Raw genomic sequence first — 19,805 nt, 5'->3', positions numbered from 1 at the left:
CAAAAAAATTTCACTTTTACTGTTTTTTTCCTAAGAATTACAGGCCTACAATATAAAACAGATTTCCATGCAAAACAATGTAGCGCTTTGACATTTAAAAATACTGAGATAATCAGACCGCCTGGGAGGTTTATGAAAGGGACATGTTCTGACAGGAAATATTCTAAAGGTAAATTTGTGTAAATCAAAATGTGTGGGGAGAAAATTGTAAAACGAAAAATTATATAAGGAACCCGTCTTTCTCTTTTACCAAAAGAAGTTGATTTGATACATTAAAATGGGAAGAAATAATTTTCAAAGCTATGATCACTATTATACAATTCCTGTGGTTACATTTCTAAATGTTTTTCAAATACGACTTACTCTATAATTTACTGTTCTTGCCCTTGTTACAGAAGTCTAGTAGACACGGTTTATGCATTGCGAGACGAGGTCAAGGAACTAAAACAGGTAAGAACAGCTACAAAATAATTTGCTTTGAAAGTAACTGAACAGCTTTTATATTGTAATTAACCACATACTGCCCGCCCACCGTCAAATGATGGTGAAGTGGTGCAGCTATTGTTCTGGGATGCCGTCATATGACGGCGCACCAGAACGGCCTGTCTCGCATGCCCGCGGGGGCGCACAGTGCAGCGATCGTGGCCGCACCATGTTGCTAGGACACGGCGCGACCCCGATCTTGGCAAAGAGCCAATGACATGGCTCTTTACCCATGTGATCGGCTTTGTCCAATCACAGCCGGTCACATGTAAATGAGGAAGTGCTGTTTATGGGCTCTCCTCGCCTCACACTGTCAGAGTGTGAGGCGAGGAGAGCCGATCAGTGGCTCCTCCTCACAGGGGAGACCAGGACAAGTAATCAGTGCACTGATCATCAGTGCCCTGATTACAGAAAAAATAAATGGTGCCAATAAGTGCCCACAATCAGTGCCCATAATGCTGCCAGTCAGTGCCCATCCGTGCCTACTCATCTAGGCACTGATGGGCACTGGCTGGCAGCACTATGGGTACTGATTGTGGGCACTGATGGTGCTGCCCATCAGTGCCGCCTGTCAGTGCCCATCAGTGCCGCCTATCAGTACTCATCAGTGCTGCCCATCAGTGCCACCTATTAGTGCAGCATATTAGTAGCTCACCACCACATCAGTAAAGGAGAAAAATTATTTATTTTCAAAATGTACTCACAGAAAATAAGAGAAACTTTTTTTTTTTTTTTTTAAATTTTCTGTCTTTTTTTTTTGTAAGAAATAAAAAAAAAAAACCAGCGGTGATTAAATACCACCAAAAGAAAGCTCTATTTGTGTGAAAAAGGTGATAAAAATGTCATATGGGTACAGTGTAGCATAACTGCGCAATTATCATTCAAAATGTGACAGCGCTGAAAGCTTAAAATTGGCCTGGGCAGGAAGGGGGTGAAAGTGCACTGTATTGAAGTAGTTAATGTATTGGGTAACAAAGATACAGAACAATAATCTAGAGGGCCTGGTGGTCAGATTTTTTGTTTCATTTGTTCCTTAATTGATTTTTTTAAACTGGATTGTAATGGTAGTTATGCCATTTTAATACCTTATTTTTGTAATAAATCAATGTATTGCTTCACATTTATATTTAAGGTTCACTTTGACAAACCTCACCAATAGTTTGACAGTTCTGTATCTTTGCTTCCTAAGATGCTATGGTCACCTTCTGTGGTTTTTTATGTTGTTCTAGAGTTATATGTTCTATTTCATAAAATAGGAGAACAAAAGAATGAAGCAGAGTTTGGATGAAGAGCAAAAGTCTAGAAAGGATTTAGAAAAGTTGGTTCGGAAGATTTTAAAGCAAACCAATGAGACTGCACGTGAAGATCATTAGTCTACATTTAATCTTGAAATGTCAAGAAAGGTATCACAGACGTATGTCATAAAGACCACGTGTACAGAACTCTGGACCTTTTGGATCGCACATCTGTATCAGAACATGTTAGCATTTGGGAATATGGGGGGTGGGGAGGGGGGGGGAGAGTGCGTCCTCAGTATTTTTTGATATGGCAAAAATGTCTGCCTCTGATCAGAGGCATTATAGCACATATTGTATATCTGTTTTGAGACTGGGAAGCAATCCGTACCTCCCTAGCTATTGATTTACTGCAGTCTTCAATTGTACATGTTATACCATGGATATGACTTCACTGGATAACTAAGTACAAATAGGCATTCTTTGGGCATAGGAAGTGTATTTAAATTTCTCCAAAAGAAGAAGTTTTTTTTGGGTAGGTGTTCAAACAGCAATGTTCATAGCTGGAGGTTTTAATTCCATAAAGGCCACAAAAATTGGAATTACAGACAAAATGATTTTTGTTTTGGAGTGAGTAAGGAAAGGATATATGGTTTCTTAGGTTCTAGTGCAGTCTGTGTGCCCGTTAGGGAGATTTCCCCTACCTGCTGGTCCAGGTGTCCAAGCAAGAAGCAAAGGAAAAAATCTCCCCAACTGACAAAGAAAAGTGTAAAATATGGTAGATATGACCTTTCCTCAGTCTACAGAAAAGTGCATTTAATGCTGTGAAAGTTCAAACTCAACAAAAGGATAGCAGTAAAAACCCAACAAAGGGTTTTACCCTTTCCACTCTTTCCAAAGAAAAATGTTTTGGCTGAAGTTCTATTACAAATACTTAGCCCAAAAGTTATCATTTCTTCTTTTGAAGAAACTTGTAGAAATCGATTGCTCTTCTATAAAAACTGTTTTGAAAGTTTAGATGAACAGGAATAATTGTATCTTTTTTTCATTTCATGGAGTGAGCGTCATACCAACATGCCATCATTTCTCTTAGGAATGCCACAGGCCACGGGCAAAAAGGCCATATATTACTGTACCGTACATGATAATGAAATAGAAAGTTTCTATGGTATTATGGTTCCTTGTTTGCCTAAGCCCCTAGAGGAATCAAAACACAAGCTGACTTGCATAAAAAATGTTTTATTTTAAGCTGTGAAAAGTATTTTCTACACAGCTGACTTCCTATTCCAGTAATACAAAAAGCACAGCAGTCAGCCTGTATCAAGCTTGGTAAAATCAAATTGCTTTTACTATATAGCAAATGTGTATACAATGTCAAATATCTGTCTGTCCATCCTATCTGTTGGGTGGATATTTTGGAAATTGTACATATGTTTGCAAATGTTATTTACAATTTCATTTTCTTAGCCAGCTCAGGTTTAAGGTTAACTCTCCCTTGAAGTGTTGGTTATGGAATTCTAGAGGTTAATTGCAATTTTGTAAATGAAGACTGTTCTTAATGATTACTAGTTTGGGCAGGCGGAGCTTATCTAAATACTATTTATATGGCTGGTTTGTACTGGTATGCTGCACTCTGTCCTGTAGCAAGATGTATGCAGTTATAAAGAAAACCCAAATTTATTTTAAGTGATAAGTGCAATATTTACTGCTGTCCCATATAACTTTTCATGTGAATGGTACGTTCCAAGAATACCCCGTGATATGAAAATAGAGAATGGATGAATTTTGCTTCTCAGCCGTAAACCAGGTTCCTTGCAATGTTCTGGCATTTCACATTTGCAGCCTTTGATTGATAGGCTGGACCTACAACAAAGTGACCGCTTAAGTACAGCAGACAGATTTTAAAAGGGCTCAGCAAATGTAAGGTTCAGGTACATTTTTACTGTAAAGGTTTTTGTTGTCTTATGGAGCCCTATTTTTTTTTTTTTTTTTTTGTGCAGTGTGTTACAGAAAGTCTGGTCAGCTGCAGCCGCATGCAAACTATCTTTGCAGACGTTTTTACTTTCCCTGTCGGTTCAGCACTTAGCATAAAAAGCATGTGCTGCTGTCTACCAGATCAAATATAAGTATACCTTGCCTTTTCTTTATTATGTCATATTCCTTATGTGCTCTTGAATGTAGCATGATTATGATAATTGTTTTATATTGTACGGTCTGCGGCATTTTTACAACCACAGAGATTACGACTAGATGTCCAAGGGCCCCAAAGTAACTTTCTTAGCCAGAAACAATGGGAGGTTGGTAGTCTTGGAAGCATCTCTAAACACCTTTGTTTTCCTGTGCAGTATTTCCAGTGAGGTATTGATAGTGTAACCTGTATGCCTTCATAAACATATGCATATACATAGATTGACAGTGGGTGGTTCTGTCAGTACATTATATGTACTATTAGTGGGGATTCTGCATTGGACAACAATAAATGACCTACAAGGAGGTACATGACCTAAACTTAAGCTTGGGTGGAAGCAGTTACATTTCAGAATAAAAATTCAGTATTCTGTGCCTCTCTAGTCTATATAGATTAAATAACTTATTATTTTTTTTTAAACTACTTGCCTTAACTGAATTGCAAAATGAATGGATTATCAGTTTGTGCTTTCCTGTTATATATTGAATGTTTAAATACATTGCTGTAAATATACAGTTTGTTTCTGTTAAAAAAAAAAAAAGTGACATAACACAATGATATTGTCTGCTTAGGTTTTAGCCTCTAACAACCGAGTCTTCCTGATTTGGCTAATTACCCGGAAACTGAGAATTTAAATCTTTCCTCAGCACTCTTCTGTTTTTATCGATGCCTTCAATATACCAGGGGCAAAGTGCTTATCTATATGGGATTGCCTTTTGAACACTGTTTCAGTCTGCCCGTGGGATATGTACTAGGCAGAGTAGCTAGTTCTGCCAGTGTAAAATCAGCACAATGCTTAGGGCTTGCCCAGTTGACCGTGGTATCTTACCGTCCACTTATGTCTAATTCTGTTTTGTTGTTCTGAGGAAAGTAAGTGAATGTGAGACAAGTTATTGACGGTATGATAAAATGCATAACTTTTAGCACCTTCTGGTGGTAGGGAGCAGATGCAGTGTGGAGCTAAAAGAAACCTAGGCATGGCTTAAACATTTCTGGCCCTGTAGACCCATGCAGTAACACACTCTTATGATGCACGTTCCTGCACATTTTAGAGAGCTATGCAATAATTCCTTTTTGTGCATTGAAAATGCAGATTTACATGCAGTTTTGTTCATGTGTTTTACAAAGCGAGGGAAAAATGTTCAAGAATAAAGATTTTCCTTGTACAAAATGTCTACAAATGCACAATACTTGTGTTTTTGTGCTTTACCAGTGATTTTTTTTAATGGCATTAATGTTTTTAAAAATAAACTGAGCTGCATCACATAGATGTGAACTAACCACATAGTAATAAATATTATTTCTGCAATAAATGCTTATTATATAGTATTATTCATGCAAGAAAGCAGGCAAGCATGAATGGCCTTCTGTAATTCGCAGCCTTAGTTCTGCACAGCCATTGGTGAAATGGTGCACATAGTGTGACTAGCTTATTCTCTAAACACAAGTATACTAGAATGTTTGAAAATGTGGAAAAATGCAAGAGTTTCAGGAAAACTGCTTTCCTTGGGTTATTGGCATTCATAAAGATCATATCTGATTTTTTTTTTACTGCTTTGAAAACTATAGACATTTTTACAAACACGACTGGTTTCCACTGATGTGTTGCTATTATTTCTGTTACTTTGCAAAATTCAGGGCAATAGGCTTTCTAGATTTGCTCTCTTTTGCCATGAGTTTTTGTTTGATAGACTGCTTTAGCTTGCCATCATTCCCTCTGGGTCCTATTTGGCTGTGGCGTGGGGCATACTTTGTGTCAGGCAGAAGACTCCAATTGGCTAACCCTGCCTAAGAACCTGAACAGAGCCTCAGCTTCACAAAGTACACACCCCTTGCCAAGGATAGATGCAGAAAGAACAAGGAATCAGGAGTCCGTATCAGTGAGGAAGCAAGTCAATGAAGCCATGAGTCTCTCATCTTCAGGGAGAAGGTAACTCAACAAATCTACGAATATCACTCGCAGAACAATAGCGTACGCATTTCTGCGTTCATGATCTTAATCAGCAATGACTAAATACCATTTAGGCTGTAGAAAACTTCCGTGTAAAAGATTGTGTTAGGGTATTCCAATTTGCTTGTCATCAAAAGTTATGTAATTACTTTAGGAATCCAGATATTTTATTCAAATACTTAGACAGTGGGCATTAAGGACACTTCTATTGGACAGGGTGTGAGTGATGTAGGCCAGGCTTAGCCCAAACGTCAGGAAATCAAGTCTCTAGGAGCAAATAAAACAAGATTAGAGTGATGTACTGACTAATAAAGGCAATAACAGGCATGTGGCACAAATTTAGGTTTTAAATGTTTGATGTATTCTGAGACAGCTGATGGAGTACATCTTGTATTGTTATCTTGGAGAGGACCATCCTGTCCAACAGCTTCAATACCACAAAAAAATTGCAAGCTAGTTGGTTTTTGACATGCATCCTGCTACAGCTAAAAATGTATTTCAGTTGAAAAACTTTTTAAGTCTTCAGGTTTAATTTTCCTGGGTTGGCATCATGTAGTTGCAGTTTAATATATGCATATATTCAGCATGCAATGAAAAACAGTGATGCAGCTCCGTTACATTTAATTATGAAGTATATGTGTAATCAAAATCTATATCGTGTGTAACTAAACTCAGTACTTCAGTATTTAGTTTTGTGTTTATTTTATGGTAATATATACATTTCTTTTTTGAGGGGTAAGGTCAGGGATGTATTGAACTGTTTATAATTTTCCAGACCGTCACCTGATGACTCCATCAAAATCCACTGTTCATTTATTATGTTTTAAAATGAACTGTATTCGAGCTAAAATTCAGTCTTAAAGTAGACTCGTGCCCAGTTTTCAGAATCTAAGAAGGTGAACTTTAGAAATTGGATAATGTTAACCCGTTTTACATTTGCAATAGAATTTTGCACAATACCCTTTTTAGGTGGTTTTAAAGCAGTCACATGACCATTTGCTGTGTACTTCAGCCCTTGCAGGGCCAGGGTGCTGAAAACCAGCAGCCAGGTGTTAGCTCCTCTGACGTTATTATCATATCCAATATTTTGGAGAATGATACTGTTGCCATGGCAACAAATCCTGGGAATATAAAACAGAGAGAGAAAGTACCACTTTCTGAGTGTATGATAGCACATGGGCAAAAAATAATAAAGTCATTTACTCATATGAGGTCAGATGCACACGACATATAGAAAGATAATCTGTAGGACATTCAGCAAGGGGCACTCTCCCAGGTTTCGCCGAAGATCCTGGATTGGGGAAAAGAAGCACAGAAAAGAGAGCGCACCATAGCGTTTATTAAACCATCATCTGTAAAAAAAAAAAAGACCGTCACATTAAATCAAATTGAAGACTGCAGTTATAAAAAAAGTACCAGCAGATGGTGAATTCCTATGGTCCCAATGGGCAGTAGTACTCAGATTTAAAGTGCTGGTAAGAGCCCTTTTAGTGGCCAGATGACACTGGAAGCAACATGGGGAGCCAGGAACCAGCAAAAACTATTTTGGATCCACTATGTAGACACAGGAGGCAGCCACTGGGGACCACAAGGAAGTGACCAGTGACAATGCAGACGGCCAGGATGATGTCACATGTGAAAGGGGGCGTGGCAAAGTGTATTGGGGCAGGATCCTCTTTCTCAAGCCCTCAATGCAAATGCCCACCGGTTGCTTCCTTGTGGCCTATCGCTTGAGCTGGCCGAGAATTGTTGGCTTGAGCAACCATCTCATGTCTGTCCTATGATAGCCCTGATTCTTCGGGGACACAGGTCAGAAATCTATTAGCTATTGTTCCCTCACAGGTAAACTGGCATTTTGCAGCTCCTTTTTCTGGCTGCTTTCCTTGTGCTTGCAAGTTTTGACAGGGGACTGCTGCTTTCTTTACCTGAGGGCACTTCAATTGCTTGCACATCTGATCATCCTAACTAATATATAATATATACAGTAGGTGACCTTAAGCTAGAGAGAAGCACCCCTATGCACACATACCTACAATCACTCCTATCTGAGTAGTCTGTTTTCAGCATTGGTTAACCTGGAACAGTTTGCTACAATTTGCCTGACTGGACAAGCAATGGCAGCTGTCAAATCAGTTGCATGCAGTGTGACTGGTGTAATTTCACTCTTCTTCAAGAAGCTATGCCTTGAGAGGTAACTACTACAAGCTTAACTTAAAATATAACTAAACTCCAGGCAAACACCTAAATACACAGATGAAATACATACTTTATGTAAGAGTGGTTTACCCTACCAAAAGATTTGTATTTCTCTCCATCCAGTCCTAACATTTGCACAGCTCTGTCCCATACACAGCCTCTTCCAATAGAGGAGGGGCCCTAATCAACCTGTGACTTGAGAGCGAATGCAGGAGCAGCACACTGGTGAGCATCTCTCTCTGTTTCACTTCATATCAAAATTCTGCTTGCACTGGAGCACAGCCAATTGGTTCCTTTTGCTGCTTTTCCCTCCCCTTTCCTGAGCTCTGGATGTTGATACCAAGTCAAATTAAAGCTGTTACACTGCTTGCATAAAAAAAATTGCTTAATAAATGACTACAGAGCTGCATTCATTTGTCTTTTATCTTTGCCTAGAATTCTGCTTGTCCAGTTTCAGCAACAATAGTAATAGGTGAGAATAATTTTGGTCCTTTTAGCTGTTCTACCTTTTTCATTTTGATAAACTTTCAGGAAACCCATCAACTTTGCGTTATTTTGTCTTTTCTGTGCTAGTTTTTCACAATTTCAAAATGTAACTGGTGAGGGTGTGAGCACAATGATTCATGCTGTTGGCCTTCTTCTAACTGTGAGTGCAGGAAGGGTTGCCAGTTTCAAGCTACAGGTGGAACACCCATTATTAAAAAAAAAAAAAAATGATCGCTCTCCACCTTTTTTCTCCAAGTGGAAATCACGTCACTGAAAGCAGACCAAAAGGTTTACCCGTCATCCTTTACAGAAGTGTTATGCAGAAACGATTCTAATGATTTATTAATTGTGTTAACAAAGGAAAACCAAATGAGGGGTCGTATCAACTGTTGCTGCTTTTTTCAGGCAATTAAATAAAAGTGCATTTGGAAGTACAAAATCCTTGCTGCAGGTAGCTCTATTAAAGGTAAAAAGAAAGTAAAAGTAAACAGATATTAGAAATATAATTAAAATGTGCCAGCTGGTTCTACATATGATTTTAAATATAAATTTTAAATAATCTAAGCCTAGGTTGTTTTTTAGGCATAACTGTCCTTTACATTATGTATGAAGACTACAGTGGAACTGTGGTCCCTAAAGATTGTGTTAGAAAGTCACCCAGTGGCTTTCCCACAGAAACAATTATGCAAGCATTAGAATCCAAAGATAATGTTATAAAGTGGAAAGTAAGCCATGGGGGTAATGGGGATATTTTATGTTTTACTGTAGTGCTATTAACATAATATGTACAAGGTATATGTAAAAAAAAAACTTACTGGCAGTTTTATCTTATATGATGCGTTGCTCTTTCTGTGTTGTTTTCAGTTACTTTTTTATTGCTACTTGACCTTTTCAATAAATAATTTTTTTAAAAAATTGGCTCATGAATGAAATCTTTTACTTAGTTAAATATGATTTTTTTTTTTTTATTCTTCATAAACTTGAATAAATAAGAGAAGCACGCAAAGATGAAAGTACTGTTCTTGCGTAAAAATCCAAAATTGTGTTTAATAACAAATAGCAAGCGATTATTACTTCTATAAATAAAGTTATACAAAATCAAAAATAATAATGTTAAAACCAGGAGGAGTATTTTAGCTTGTATATAAGTGTACCAGTTTGTGTGTTGTAGTAGTGCTGCACAATCCTACATGCAGAGCATGTAGGAAAAAAAGATGCAGTGCATCAGTACCATTATAATATAGTGTCTTAAAATAAATAGTCACATTGCTTATTTTTGGCTAAAATGACCTGCTTCTAAAATTTTCATGGATTAAAAAAAGATTTGATTCCATACATCAAGATTATTCAATGTTTATATAATGTTTGGGGAACAACATTTTTATTTCATATTTAATTTCTGCCTGATAAATGCCTACTCCCTGACTTCCTGAGATTTTGTGCTTCGAATGTGTACAATATATATATATATATATATATATATATATATATATATATAATATACTGTTTATACAGTTTCTATGGAAAAAATGTTTCTCTTAAAGGAGAAGTAGGACCAAAGCTCTTTTGGCCCTATTTCTCCTGTAGGGCACAGGAGTGCACTTCATTCTGCATTCCCATGACCCGTATTTGACCAACAGCGAGTTAAATTCCTCTCTCAGCCGACATCACTCAGCTGGTCCAGATTCTGGAGAGATCCTGATTTTAACGTTGGAATCCATCCAGATGCCTGACCGTCAGCTGGCACAGCCTCTCAGTGCACCACTGCGAGCCTGAGCAAGCCACTCCTGTCCCCTCTACAGCCCGGTGCTTCCGTGAGCTCTAGAGGGGCAGAGCAGAGAGTCAGTGAATGACAGTCACTGGCTCTCTGCTTACTGAAGACCGTGAACCAAATGATCTTGATCTTAGAGGCGGCATCAATGCTGTATCCACCTAGGCGAGCAGGTAGGTTTGTTTTATTCCAACCCCATACTTCTCTTTTAATGTTTCTGGGTGAAACATGCCTAATCTCTTTTTCCAAAACCACATCACATCCTAAAGAATGGGATTTAGTTCACCAATTTTAGTTTATGAATCACTTTTGCGAACAATACAGTTTTATATTTTTGTGGCTGAAATATTCCAACTCCCTGCCTCCCGTATTGTCTCCTTTGAAAAGGATAAGTATCTGTTAGGCAAATCCATACAAATTATGGTGTCTTAAAAATACACTTTCATTTCATGTTTTCTGCCAAAATAGGACTAATCCCTCTTCAAGATTACCCCTCATTAAAATTGATGAAATTATTTTGAGCTAATCCATGATTTCCATAGTGGCTTTATAGAAAATGTGTTATTCCTATTTCTAGCTAGAAAAAGCCAGCTCTCTGTCTCCAAAAAGGATAAGATTTTGTTAACGTGCAATTTGTAAAACTTGTGTCTGAAAAATACAGTTTCAGGTAGCATTTCTGGCTGAAATAGCCCTATTTTCTGGCTTCTAAATATTCTCCCAATTAAAAGAAAGCAAAAATTAGCAATATTTAGATTATGCCTATGCAAAGTTTGTCTAATTGTATATGTATTGCTCAAATCTGCCTGTTCTCTCCCTCAGAAATAGTTAAAATCAGTAATTTTGCTAGAAAACTACATAGAACCCCCCAAGCATTATACAATATCTCACAAAAGTGAGTACACCCCTCACATTTTTGTAAATATTTTATTATACCTTTTCATGTGACAACACTGAAGAAATGACACTTTGCTACAATGTAAAGTAGTGAGCGTACAGCTTGTATAACAGTGTACATTTGCTGTCCCGTGTGTCTCCTGTGTCCTGTACTATACGATTATAGGAATTTCACATACTTGTAAATGCCATATATTGTAGTACAGTGCAGGACACAGTAATTTTAATTTTTTTTTGTTTTTCAGTATTGCCTATTAAAGCGAAATTCCACTTTGCAGCCAAATTGGGATAACTACTTTATATTTCTTACATGTCCCCATTCACAAAGCATACCATAAAAAATAATTAAAAATTGCAGCTTACCTTTTTAAATGCCCTATTCTGGACCCTCCAGCAAGGAAAAATACTAGGTAGTCATCTTTGTGAGGGGGCTGGGCAGTTGTGTTTGCCATAATTAACCCTCTTTGTACTGTGCAGGCCGTTATTCATTATTAGTTGTAACTAGTTTTAAAAACTGTCGCAACAAAGGGTTAAAAATGTAGAAAATCCTTTCCTGCACTGTATATTATTAAGGACAGACTTTTGGAGAGACTCACTCTAACATTGTTCAAAAAATCTTGCAGTTAGCTTTGACACCTTCTCCCGCTAAACATCTAAAAAAGTTATTTAGGCATGCTGTGTGAATGAGAGCAAACATGTAGTGGGGTGTACTCAAATTCAACTGCAAAAGTGGAAATACACAAAAACTACCCTCTCCCTGTTGAGCAATGCATTATTACCCTCCCCTGCTGAGCAATATTACCCTCTCCCTGCTGAGCATTGTTACCCTCTGCCTGCTGAGCATTGTTACCCTCTCCCTGCTGAGCAATATTACCCTCTCCCTGCTGAGCAATATTACCCTCTCCCTGCTGAGCAATATTACCCTCACCCTGGTGAGCAATATTTATTTATTTTTTTTCATCAGTCAGTACATGTCCCCCAGGCTGCTGCCCAACTCCCCCATGCCCTTTGTTTGACAATCCCTTGCCTATTATCCCAGAAAATTATCCTTACTGATTTCTAAAATTCAGCTTCATTTACTTCACTGGAGTTTGGATTCTGGATCGGAACTTCATCAACATTTGCCGAACCCTCATTGAACCAAACCTGGATTTGTTTGACTTATCTCTATTAGTTATGGGATCATTTAAATTTTATGATTTTCTATAGGTAGGGTGGAATTTTGTAAGGCTTTTTTTACATATAGCTACCAACGTGAGCTCATTAGAATGCTGGGGACTCAGAACTGTCTAATGGTGACCATACATAGAATGATTTTATATACGATCATACACTATATTGTCAAAAGTAATGGGACGCCTGCCTTTTACACGCACATGAACTTTAATGGCATCCCAGTCTTAGTTCATGGGTTCAATATTGAGTTTGCCCTCCCTTTGCACCTATAACAGCTTCAACTCTTCTGGGAAGGCTGTCCACAAGGTTTAGGAGTGTGTCTGTTGGAATGTTTGAAAAATCAGACAAGTGGGAGGGACCAATGCCCTACCAATGGGGTAAATGAATTCATAAGAACTAATAAGAAGTGTAGCACCAAAATTATCAGCTGATTTAATAGTGTCACCACATACTGGTCAAAAAATATGAGAAGAGGGGAATCAGCGCTCAATTTCTGAATTGGTGGGCCCCAAGAAAAATAAATATTGAAGTAAATGAAAAGTATCCAAAGATAATAAGAAATGACAATAAAAATGTGTATGTATAAAATTCAATAAATAATAAAAAACATGAAATTAATATATAGTAAAACAAGTGATGCAATGCTGGTAAGGTGATCAAATATTGCCAAAATATGCAACTGAGCAAAAAGTGCTGAAGTGCTTGTGAAGTGATCACTAAATAATCAATAATAAAGGTGCAATGGAGCAGCACACAAAAATAACTGTGAAAATGCTAACAGCAAATAAACAATCAATAAATATCAATAAAGGTGCAAATAGTGCAATGAAGCAGCAGACAGAAAAACTGTGAAAATGCTAGCAGCAAATATTATAATAGTCCATGCGCCACTAAGCAATGTGCACAAGAATAGATAAAGTGTCAAAAAGTGAAAGTTCAAAGGTGTTCCGGTGAATAAACTGAGAATCGCATCCAGTGACAATCGTGTGCGATTCATTTGTGAGCTTTTATCCTGAATTAAGTGCAATGTCCGCTCACCTCCATTAACACATAAAAGAGCGATTTGGTGTATTAAACCACCATCAAGGACATCAGGGGGTTATCCAACGAAGTAAAAGTATGATTGGAAAGTGAATTTCTCCTCAGATCTTAGGTAGATGTCTGCAGTGGAAATTCCCTCTCCTTCTAGGGACCTGTATCCTGGCGTATTCCTATGCCACTCAATCATCCAAATGGGCTTTCATAGTGTAGTAGGTAAGTTTTTAATGTAACAAAGAATCATAAACACTTACAGTTGTGGTTAAAAATAACGAGCTGGAGACAGCAAACAAACCGCCGATGCAGTATACACAGATGCTTCCGGTCTCGGCCGTAGACGGGAAGTGACGTCACCCGGCTTCTCCCAATGCGTCACAACAGACACGTGACTTTATCAAGGGTATCATACCCTTGATAAAGTCATGTGTCTGTTGTGACGCATCGGGAGAAGCAGGGTGACTTCACTTCCCGTCTTCGGCCGTCTATCCCATCTACGGCCGTCTTTCCATCTATCCATGTCTTTATAGACCTTGCTTTGTGCACTGGTCCAAATCATTTGGTGGGGGGGGGGGGATTAAGGTGTGGGGTTGTTTTTCAGGGGTTGGGCTTGGCCCCTTAGTTCCAGTGAAGGGAACTATTAAAGCATCAGCATACCAAGACATTTTGGATAATTTTATCTCCCCAACTTTGTGGGAACAGTTTGGGGATGGCCCCTTCCTGTTCCAACATGACCGCCCACCAGTGCACAAAGTAAGGTCCTTTTTTTTTTTTTTCCATCAGTCAGTGCACATTCCCCAGGCTGCTGCCCAGCCCCCCTATTCCCTTTTTTTTACAATCTCTTGCCTATTATCCCATAAAATGATTATTACTGATTTCCAAGATTCAGCTCACATTTACTTCAGTGGGGTTTGTATTCAAGATCAGAACTTCAGTAACATTTGCCGAACCTGCATCGAAGCAAACCTGGATTTGTTTTAATCCTCTCTAAAAGTAATGGGATAATTTCTATGATTTTCTTTGGATAGGGTGGATTTTAAGGTTTTTTTAACATATAGCTACCAATGTAAGTTTATTAGAATGCTGGAGACTCAGAACAGTCTAATGGTGGCCATACACTGAATGATTTTATATTTTATCATATATTTCACAGATTTACTATCTGATTGGAAATACAATCGAAAAGATCATTTAATGCACCATACACGCATGTTGAATTATCTAATTTCCTACAATCTGGTTTTCCTTCCAGACAGGTCAGAATAATTTGTGATTAAAATAATTTGTAGATACAATCATGCTATCCAAATCTCTGATGAATCGTTCAATCAAATCGCACCATTAGAATGTATTTGTAAGACATTCAAAACTGGAACCGATTTAGGCTTTGTTTGTCCGAAATAGAAAAATACTAATAGGGCTTTGGAAAGTTGTGGAAACATGCTGAAGTTGCAGACAAATACTAATATTGTGATCTGCATGGTTCCACCCACTACAAATGAGGAATAAGACGTTCATTCTTTTTTTGTTAAGATGGCATCCACAGTACCACAAATAAAACTTAACTTCTCCATAAGGCCTCATGTACACGGGACAATTGAAAACTTCTTCTGAATGCTGGAACTTGACAGCTAGTAAACGAACTAAAGAAACGTTTGTTTAACCACTTTGACATGCCACCTTTACCGGCGATCAGGAGCGTTTTAGTTTGGAAGCGTTTTTGCAGATAACATTTTAATAATCCCAAATTTCTACAATGTAGGATCTCTCTCTCCCCCCCTTCTCTCTCTCTTCCCTCTCTCTCTCTCCCCTTTCCCCCCCTCTCTCTCTCTTCTCCCCCTCTCTCGCTCTCCTTGAAAGTCTATTTTTTGTCTGCTTGAAGTGTAATAAATTGCTTGCAGTGATGTGGAGGGACACACGGAATGTTTTCGTTCTGTCCTCCATTCATGCAGATACGACAGTCCAAATTGCAACAGCGACTGGTGTTGTTGAGAAGCCCCTCTGTGTCCATGAATATAACCTTAACATGGGAGGGGTGGACTTCAATGACCAGATGATGGCGCCGTACTTATTTGCCTGTAAGGCCAGATGCTGGTACAATAAAATGTCTGTATACTTATTCCAATTGGGTCTGCTAAACGCTTATGTGCTATACAAAGCGTCAGGAAGAAGTGGATCCTTCCTAAAATTCCAGGAAGAGATCAGAGCCCTCCTGTATCCAGAAGGTGCTGTGGCCCAAATTCATAATCCAGATGCATTAAGCCGGCTGCATGAGAGGCATTTTCTGGATGTTCTCCCTGGTACCCCTACCCAAAGAGCACCCCAAAGAAGATGACATGTCTGTAGAAAATGCAGATATAGCCATGACACCCACTATTTTTGTCCCTCCTGTCCTGGCCAACCTGATCTCTTGCATCGGGGACTGTTTCTGTCGCTACCACACACTAGTAAAGTATTAGTATAGGGTACAGCACGGCACGGTCTAGGGCACACTTTTACACAGGGTCTCAAATGATGTTAGATGGCTTTTGCATTTTGAGAGACCCTAGCCTGGAACAGTTTTTTTTACAGTGACCAAAAAAGTGTAAAATAAATTTACAATAAAAAATAAATAAAAAGCCAAAAATAGTTGTTGTTTTATTGAGTTAATTTTCTCTTTCTCTACAGATATCACCATATGGGGATAAATGAGAGAATCCTCATAGTGTAACCAAACAATATTCACGTTATTCACACACAAAATCACTTACAGGTAGGCACAGAATGAATGGCCTCCTTTTCCCAATGTAGTGTAATATTATCCAACCGTCAAGATGGCCCCGGCATCCCAGACTGCAAGCTCGCCGTGCATCATTGGCTGTCTCAACCCTACGCGTTTTGTCATCAGATGTCAGGGGTCAGTGATTGGTTTTAGGGGTCCTGTATGCGGCTAGACTGCCAAAAAGTCTCACACATATTTCAAAAAATGGCCTGGTCATTAATGGGTAAAACCTTCTGGTCCAGAAGTGGTTAACCTTTGACAAAAAGCCCTCATTCACACCAATGAGATTTGTCATGTGATTTGACAGTTCAAAATCGCATGACAAGTTGCACCCTGTTTTCGGTAATGGAACTGTTCAAATAGTTTGACTCAAGTCACAGCGTCTTTGATTAAGGTTCTTGCTCTACTTTTCCAAGGTTTCACTGCAGATTGCATTGACTTCTGTTAAATGAAGTCGCAAGCCGTAACGAAATCGGAGATCCAAATCACACCGATCTGCGGCTTTGAAATCGTGCTGAAGTAGTGCCATTTCAAAGCCACACTGGTGTGAACCAGGGCTAAAGCCCCATACACACGCTACGAATTTCCGCCGACCGCTCGTCCGTCTTTTGTGGCATGCTAGTCTGATGTGGAAAGTGAAGAGGTTATTTTCATACGAATTTTCCCGTACGACCGAATTCTACTTCAGAAGTGATGTCATGTGTTGGATTGCTTTGTATGTGTTCTTTCGTCTCTGAGCATGCCTAGTCTTGCTCATAAGATTTTTTTCCGTCAAACTGTACTAATGAGACGAAAATCGGACGTTGTATTACGGAAGACAAAAATTTAATAGCCTGCACATTAGGATTTTGTCAGCCAAAACTTGGAGTTGGCTGTCGAAAGCACCATACTAACAATCCGAAAATCGGCAGATCGGTCAGCGGACAAATTTTCCCTTCAGATTTTCTTATCGTGTGTACGGGCTTTAAGGGTGTATTCACACATACTGTGGTGACAGCCATTTTTTGCTGCATTGTAAAATTCCTGTTACTGCAAGGATACACAGAAACATTTGTTTATGTGTCCCATTCAAACTGCGCTGCAGCTGTTTTGAAGCTTTCATTCATAGTCAAAGAACTCTCATTTTTAACCCAAATATTGTCTGAGGTAAATTTAAATCTCATATCTTTCGGGTAACACTAGTTTGTATAAAACAAAAGAAAAAAAAGGGAGCCGTGTGATGCTCTGAATCACTCCCCACCCTGCCTCCTACTGCAGCTGGCAATGGAGAGCTTCTGGAGTTGTGAATCGCTCTGGCAGGTTTCCATTGCAGTGTGAATTCACCCTAAAACCTGGAAGTTAGTTGTTTTCTATGCTGAATAGAATAACTGGTGCAGAAAACAACTAAGTTGTTTTCTGCACCAGATTTTGCACACTACAGTTTTAGTAAATTCCCCCATTGCTTCCTTGACCAGCATTTGCATTTGGTTATTTGATTCACCAGAAACGGCTTGTCGTAGCCTGTCATTTAAATAAAAAAAGAAAAATAGATGTTGCATCAAAATCAAATAAGAATAAAAACTCAGATACAATAAACATTATGTACATACATTTTAATAACTTAAATACTGTACAGATGTTTTTGCATATAAAAATACTAAAACATTTGTCTTTATAAATATATATATATACAGTACACAACACAGAAAATTATATATTTACACATTTTATTTTAATATCTAACCACAAAAATGTAATTTGCTGCATTTGCTAGGCCTTATTCCACCCAAAAATGATCATGTTAGTTTTGTTAGCTGCTGGATGGCAAGATCATGCCTTTCATAGTTTAACTGACTCTCAAGTGGTTTCTTTTGTGAAATCTACACTTTAGTTACTTGTACCGCACACTTGCTGTGTCAAGCCACTGCTGGATTTTTTGTACTATCGATATTGCAATATGATGAGTGGAAAGGTGCAGGAGGATGTCAAAATTAGTGGGAGCAACATTCGGACCTACAGTGGGAGAATCTTTCTACTGTAGTCCCCAAGAGCTATACCAAACCAACTGCTAAACTAAACTGTAAGAGTAGCCAAAACTATTTCTTTTTAGATTTAGGTGGACCTTGACTCTCTAGAGGCACTGTTCCTCCCTGCACATCCCCCACCCTCCCAGCACACTAGAAAAAAGGGATTCATTTTTTGAATGCTATGTTTACTGAACTTTGCTGGCCCCACCATTTGTCACCATTCTTGCCTAGGTAAGAATGACATGTCTCCGACCCCTCAACCTCTTGGGATATGTGACATAGTATTCCAGGAGGTTGAGGGATTGAGGACATGTCATTTTTTGCTTAGATAACCATTGTGAGAAAGGGTAGGGCTGGCAAAAGAAAATAAAGAAAGCATGAAAAAGGAGGAGTAGGGCCTTGTGAGGGGAGTTTTGTGGGTTATTGTGGCCAGGCAGCTGTATCTGGCCAAGAAAGAATAAGATGGCTTAGTGGAGCCCAGACTGTGATGCTTCAGTAGCAGAACACAGTGGGACATCACTGGAACTACTAGACGTGAGAATATGAATCGTAGACAACTCTGAATAACAGATAAGGGGTTTAAAAACAAAAATGGCAGTGGGTGGTGATGTTTCTCTTTAAGATGGAGTAGGAAATCCTGAAAACCACTGTTACTTTTTTTTTTCTATGTTTGTTTCATTGGGAAGATTTCACATCCCTTCCTGTCCCAGAGACGCAAGGGGAAATCTTTCCAAAGTGAGTCAAAGTTCCATGTCAGACAGCTAGGGCAAAGTTAATATAGTCCATCATCTAATATCTAGTAATTGTAGTGCTGTAAATGAATAATTCCAGGCAACAAGAGAAGCTCATCTGTAAGGTACTAACTCTACCAAGCAAAAAATGCAATTGTGTGTTATTGGCACTAGCTGGGTTCAAAGACCATCTGACTGCCAACAATAGGGAGCGAGGTGGATTGATGCACTATAGCATTTCCTGGTTGAAAAAACAAAGTACTGAGACGGTAAGCTTTGCTCGCATGATTTTTTTCCACAGAGCTGATTTTCTATGGTAAGCCTTTTCTCAGCCTATTGTCAAACAGAAATAGCGGACTTTTTGAAGATTTTCAGTATATAAGTTACTCTGAATGCTATTGTAACTTATAGGATTGTAGTAGTATGTTACTTATGTAACTTATACAGTATGTCCCAAAATTGAGTACACCCCTCACATTTTTGTAAATATTTTATTATATCTTCTCAAGTAACAACACTGCAGAAATTACACTTTGCTACAATGTAAAGTAATGAGTTAACAGCTTGTATAAAAGTGCAATTTTGCTGTCCCCTCAAAATAACTCAACACACAGCCATTAATGTCTAAACCGTTGGCAACAAAAGTGACTACAGCCCTAAGTGAAAATGTCCAAATTGGGCCCAATTAGCAATTTCACCTCCCCGGTGTCATGTGACTCGTTATTGTTACAAGGTGTCAGGTGTGAATGGGGAGCAGGTGTGTTAAATTTGGTGTTATGGCTCTCACTCTCTCATACTGGTCACTGGAAGTGCAACATGGCACCTTATGGCAAAGAGCTCTCTGAGGATCTGAAAAAAAAGAATTGTTGTTCTACATAAAGATGGCCTAGGC

The 19,805-nt window shown here is 38.6% G+C and overlaps 1 protein-coding gene across 1 annotated transcript in view; it reads left to right on the top strand.

Moving 5' to 3' along the window:
• Positions 1 to 2,582, top strand: part of ARHGEF6 (Rac/Cdc42 guanine nucleotide exchange factor 6) — a 177,326-nt gene extending 174,744 nt beyond the window's left edge. The window contains exons 21-22 of the mRNA XM_082263559.1: positions 396 to 450; positions 1,740 to 2,582. Coding sequence (XP_082119685.1) covers positions 396 to 450; positions 1,740 to 1,856 — 172 coding nt within the window. The 3' untranslated portion in view covers positions 1,857 to 2,582. The remainder of the gene's footprint in view (positions 1 to 395; positions 451 to 1,739) is intronic.
• Positions 2,583 to 19,805: the final 17,223 nt, after the last annotated feature.

The sequence above is a fragment of the Pelophylax lessonae genome, assembly GCF_965119305.1.
Source record: "Pelophylax lessonae genome assembly, chromosome: 7".
NCBI classification, from domain to species: Eukaryota; Metazoa; Chordata; class Amphibia; order Anura; family Ranidae; genus Pelophylax; species Pelophylax lessonae.
Note: the sequence above shows the minus strand (reverse complement) of the source record. Positions and strands in the feature narration are given on the sequence as shown.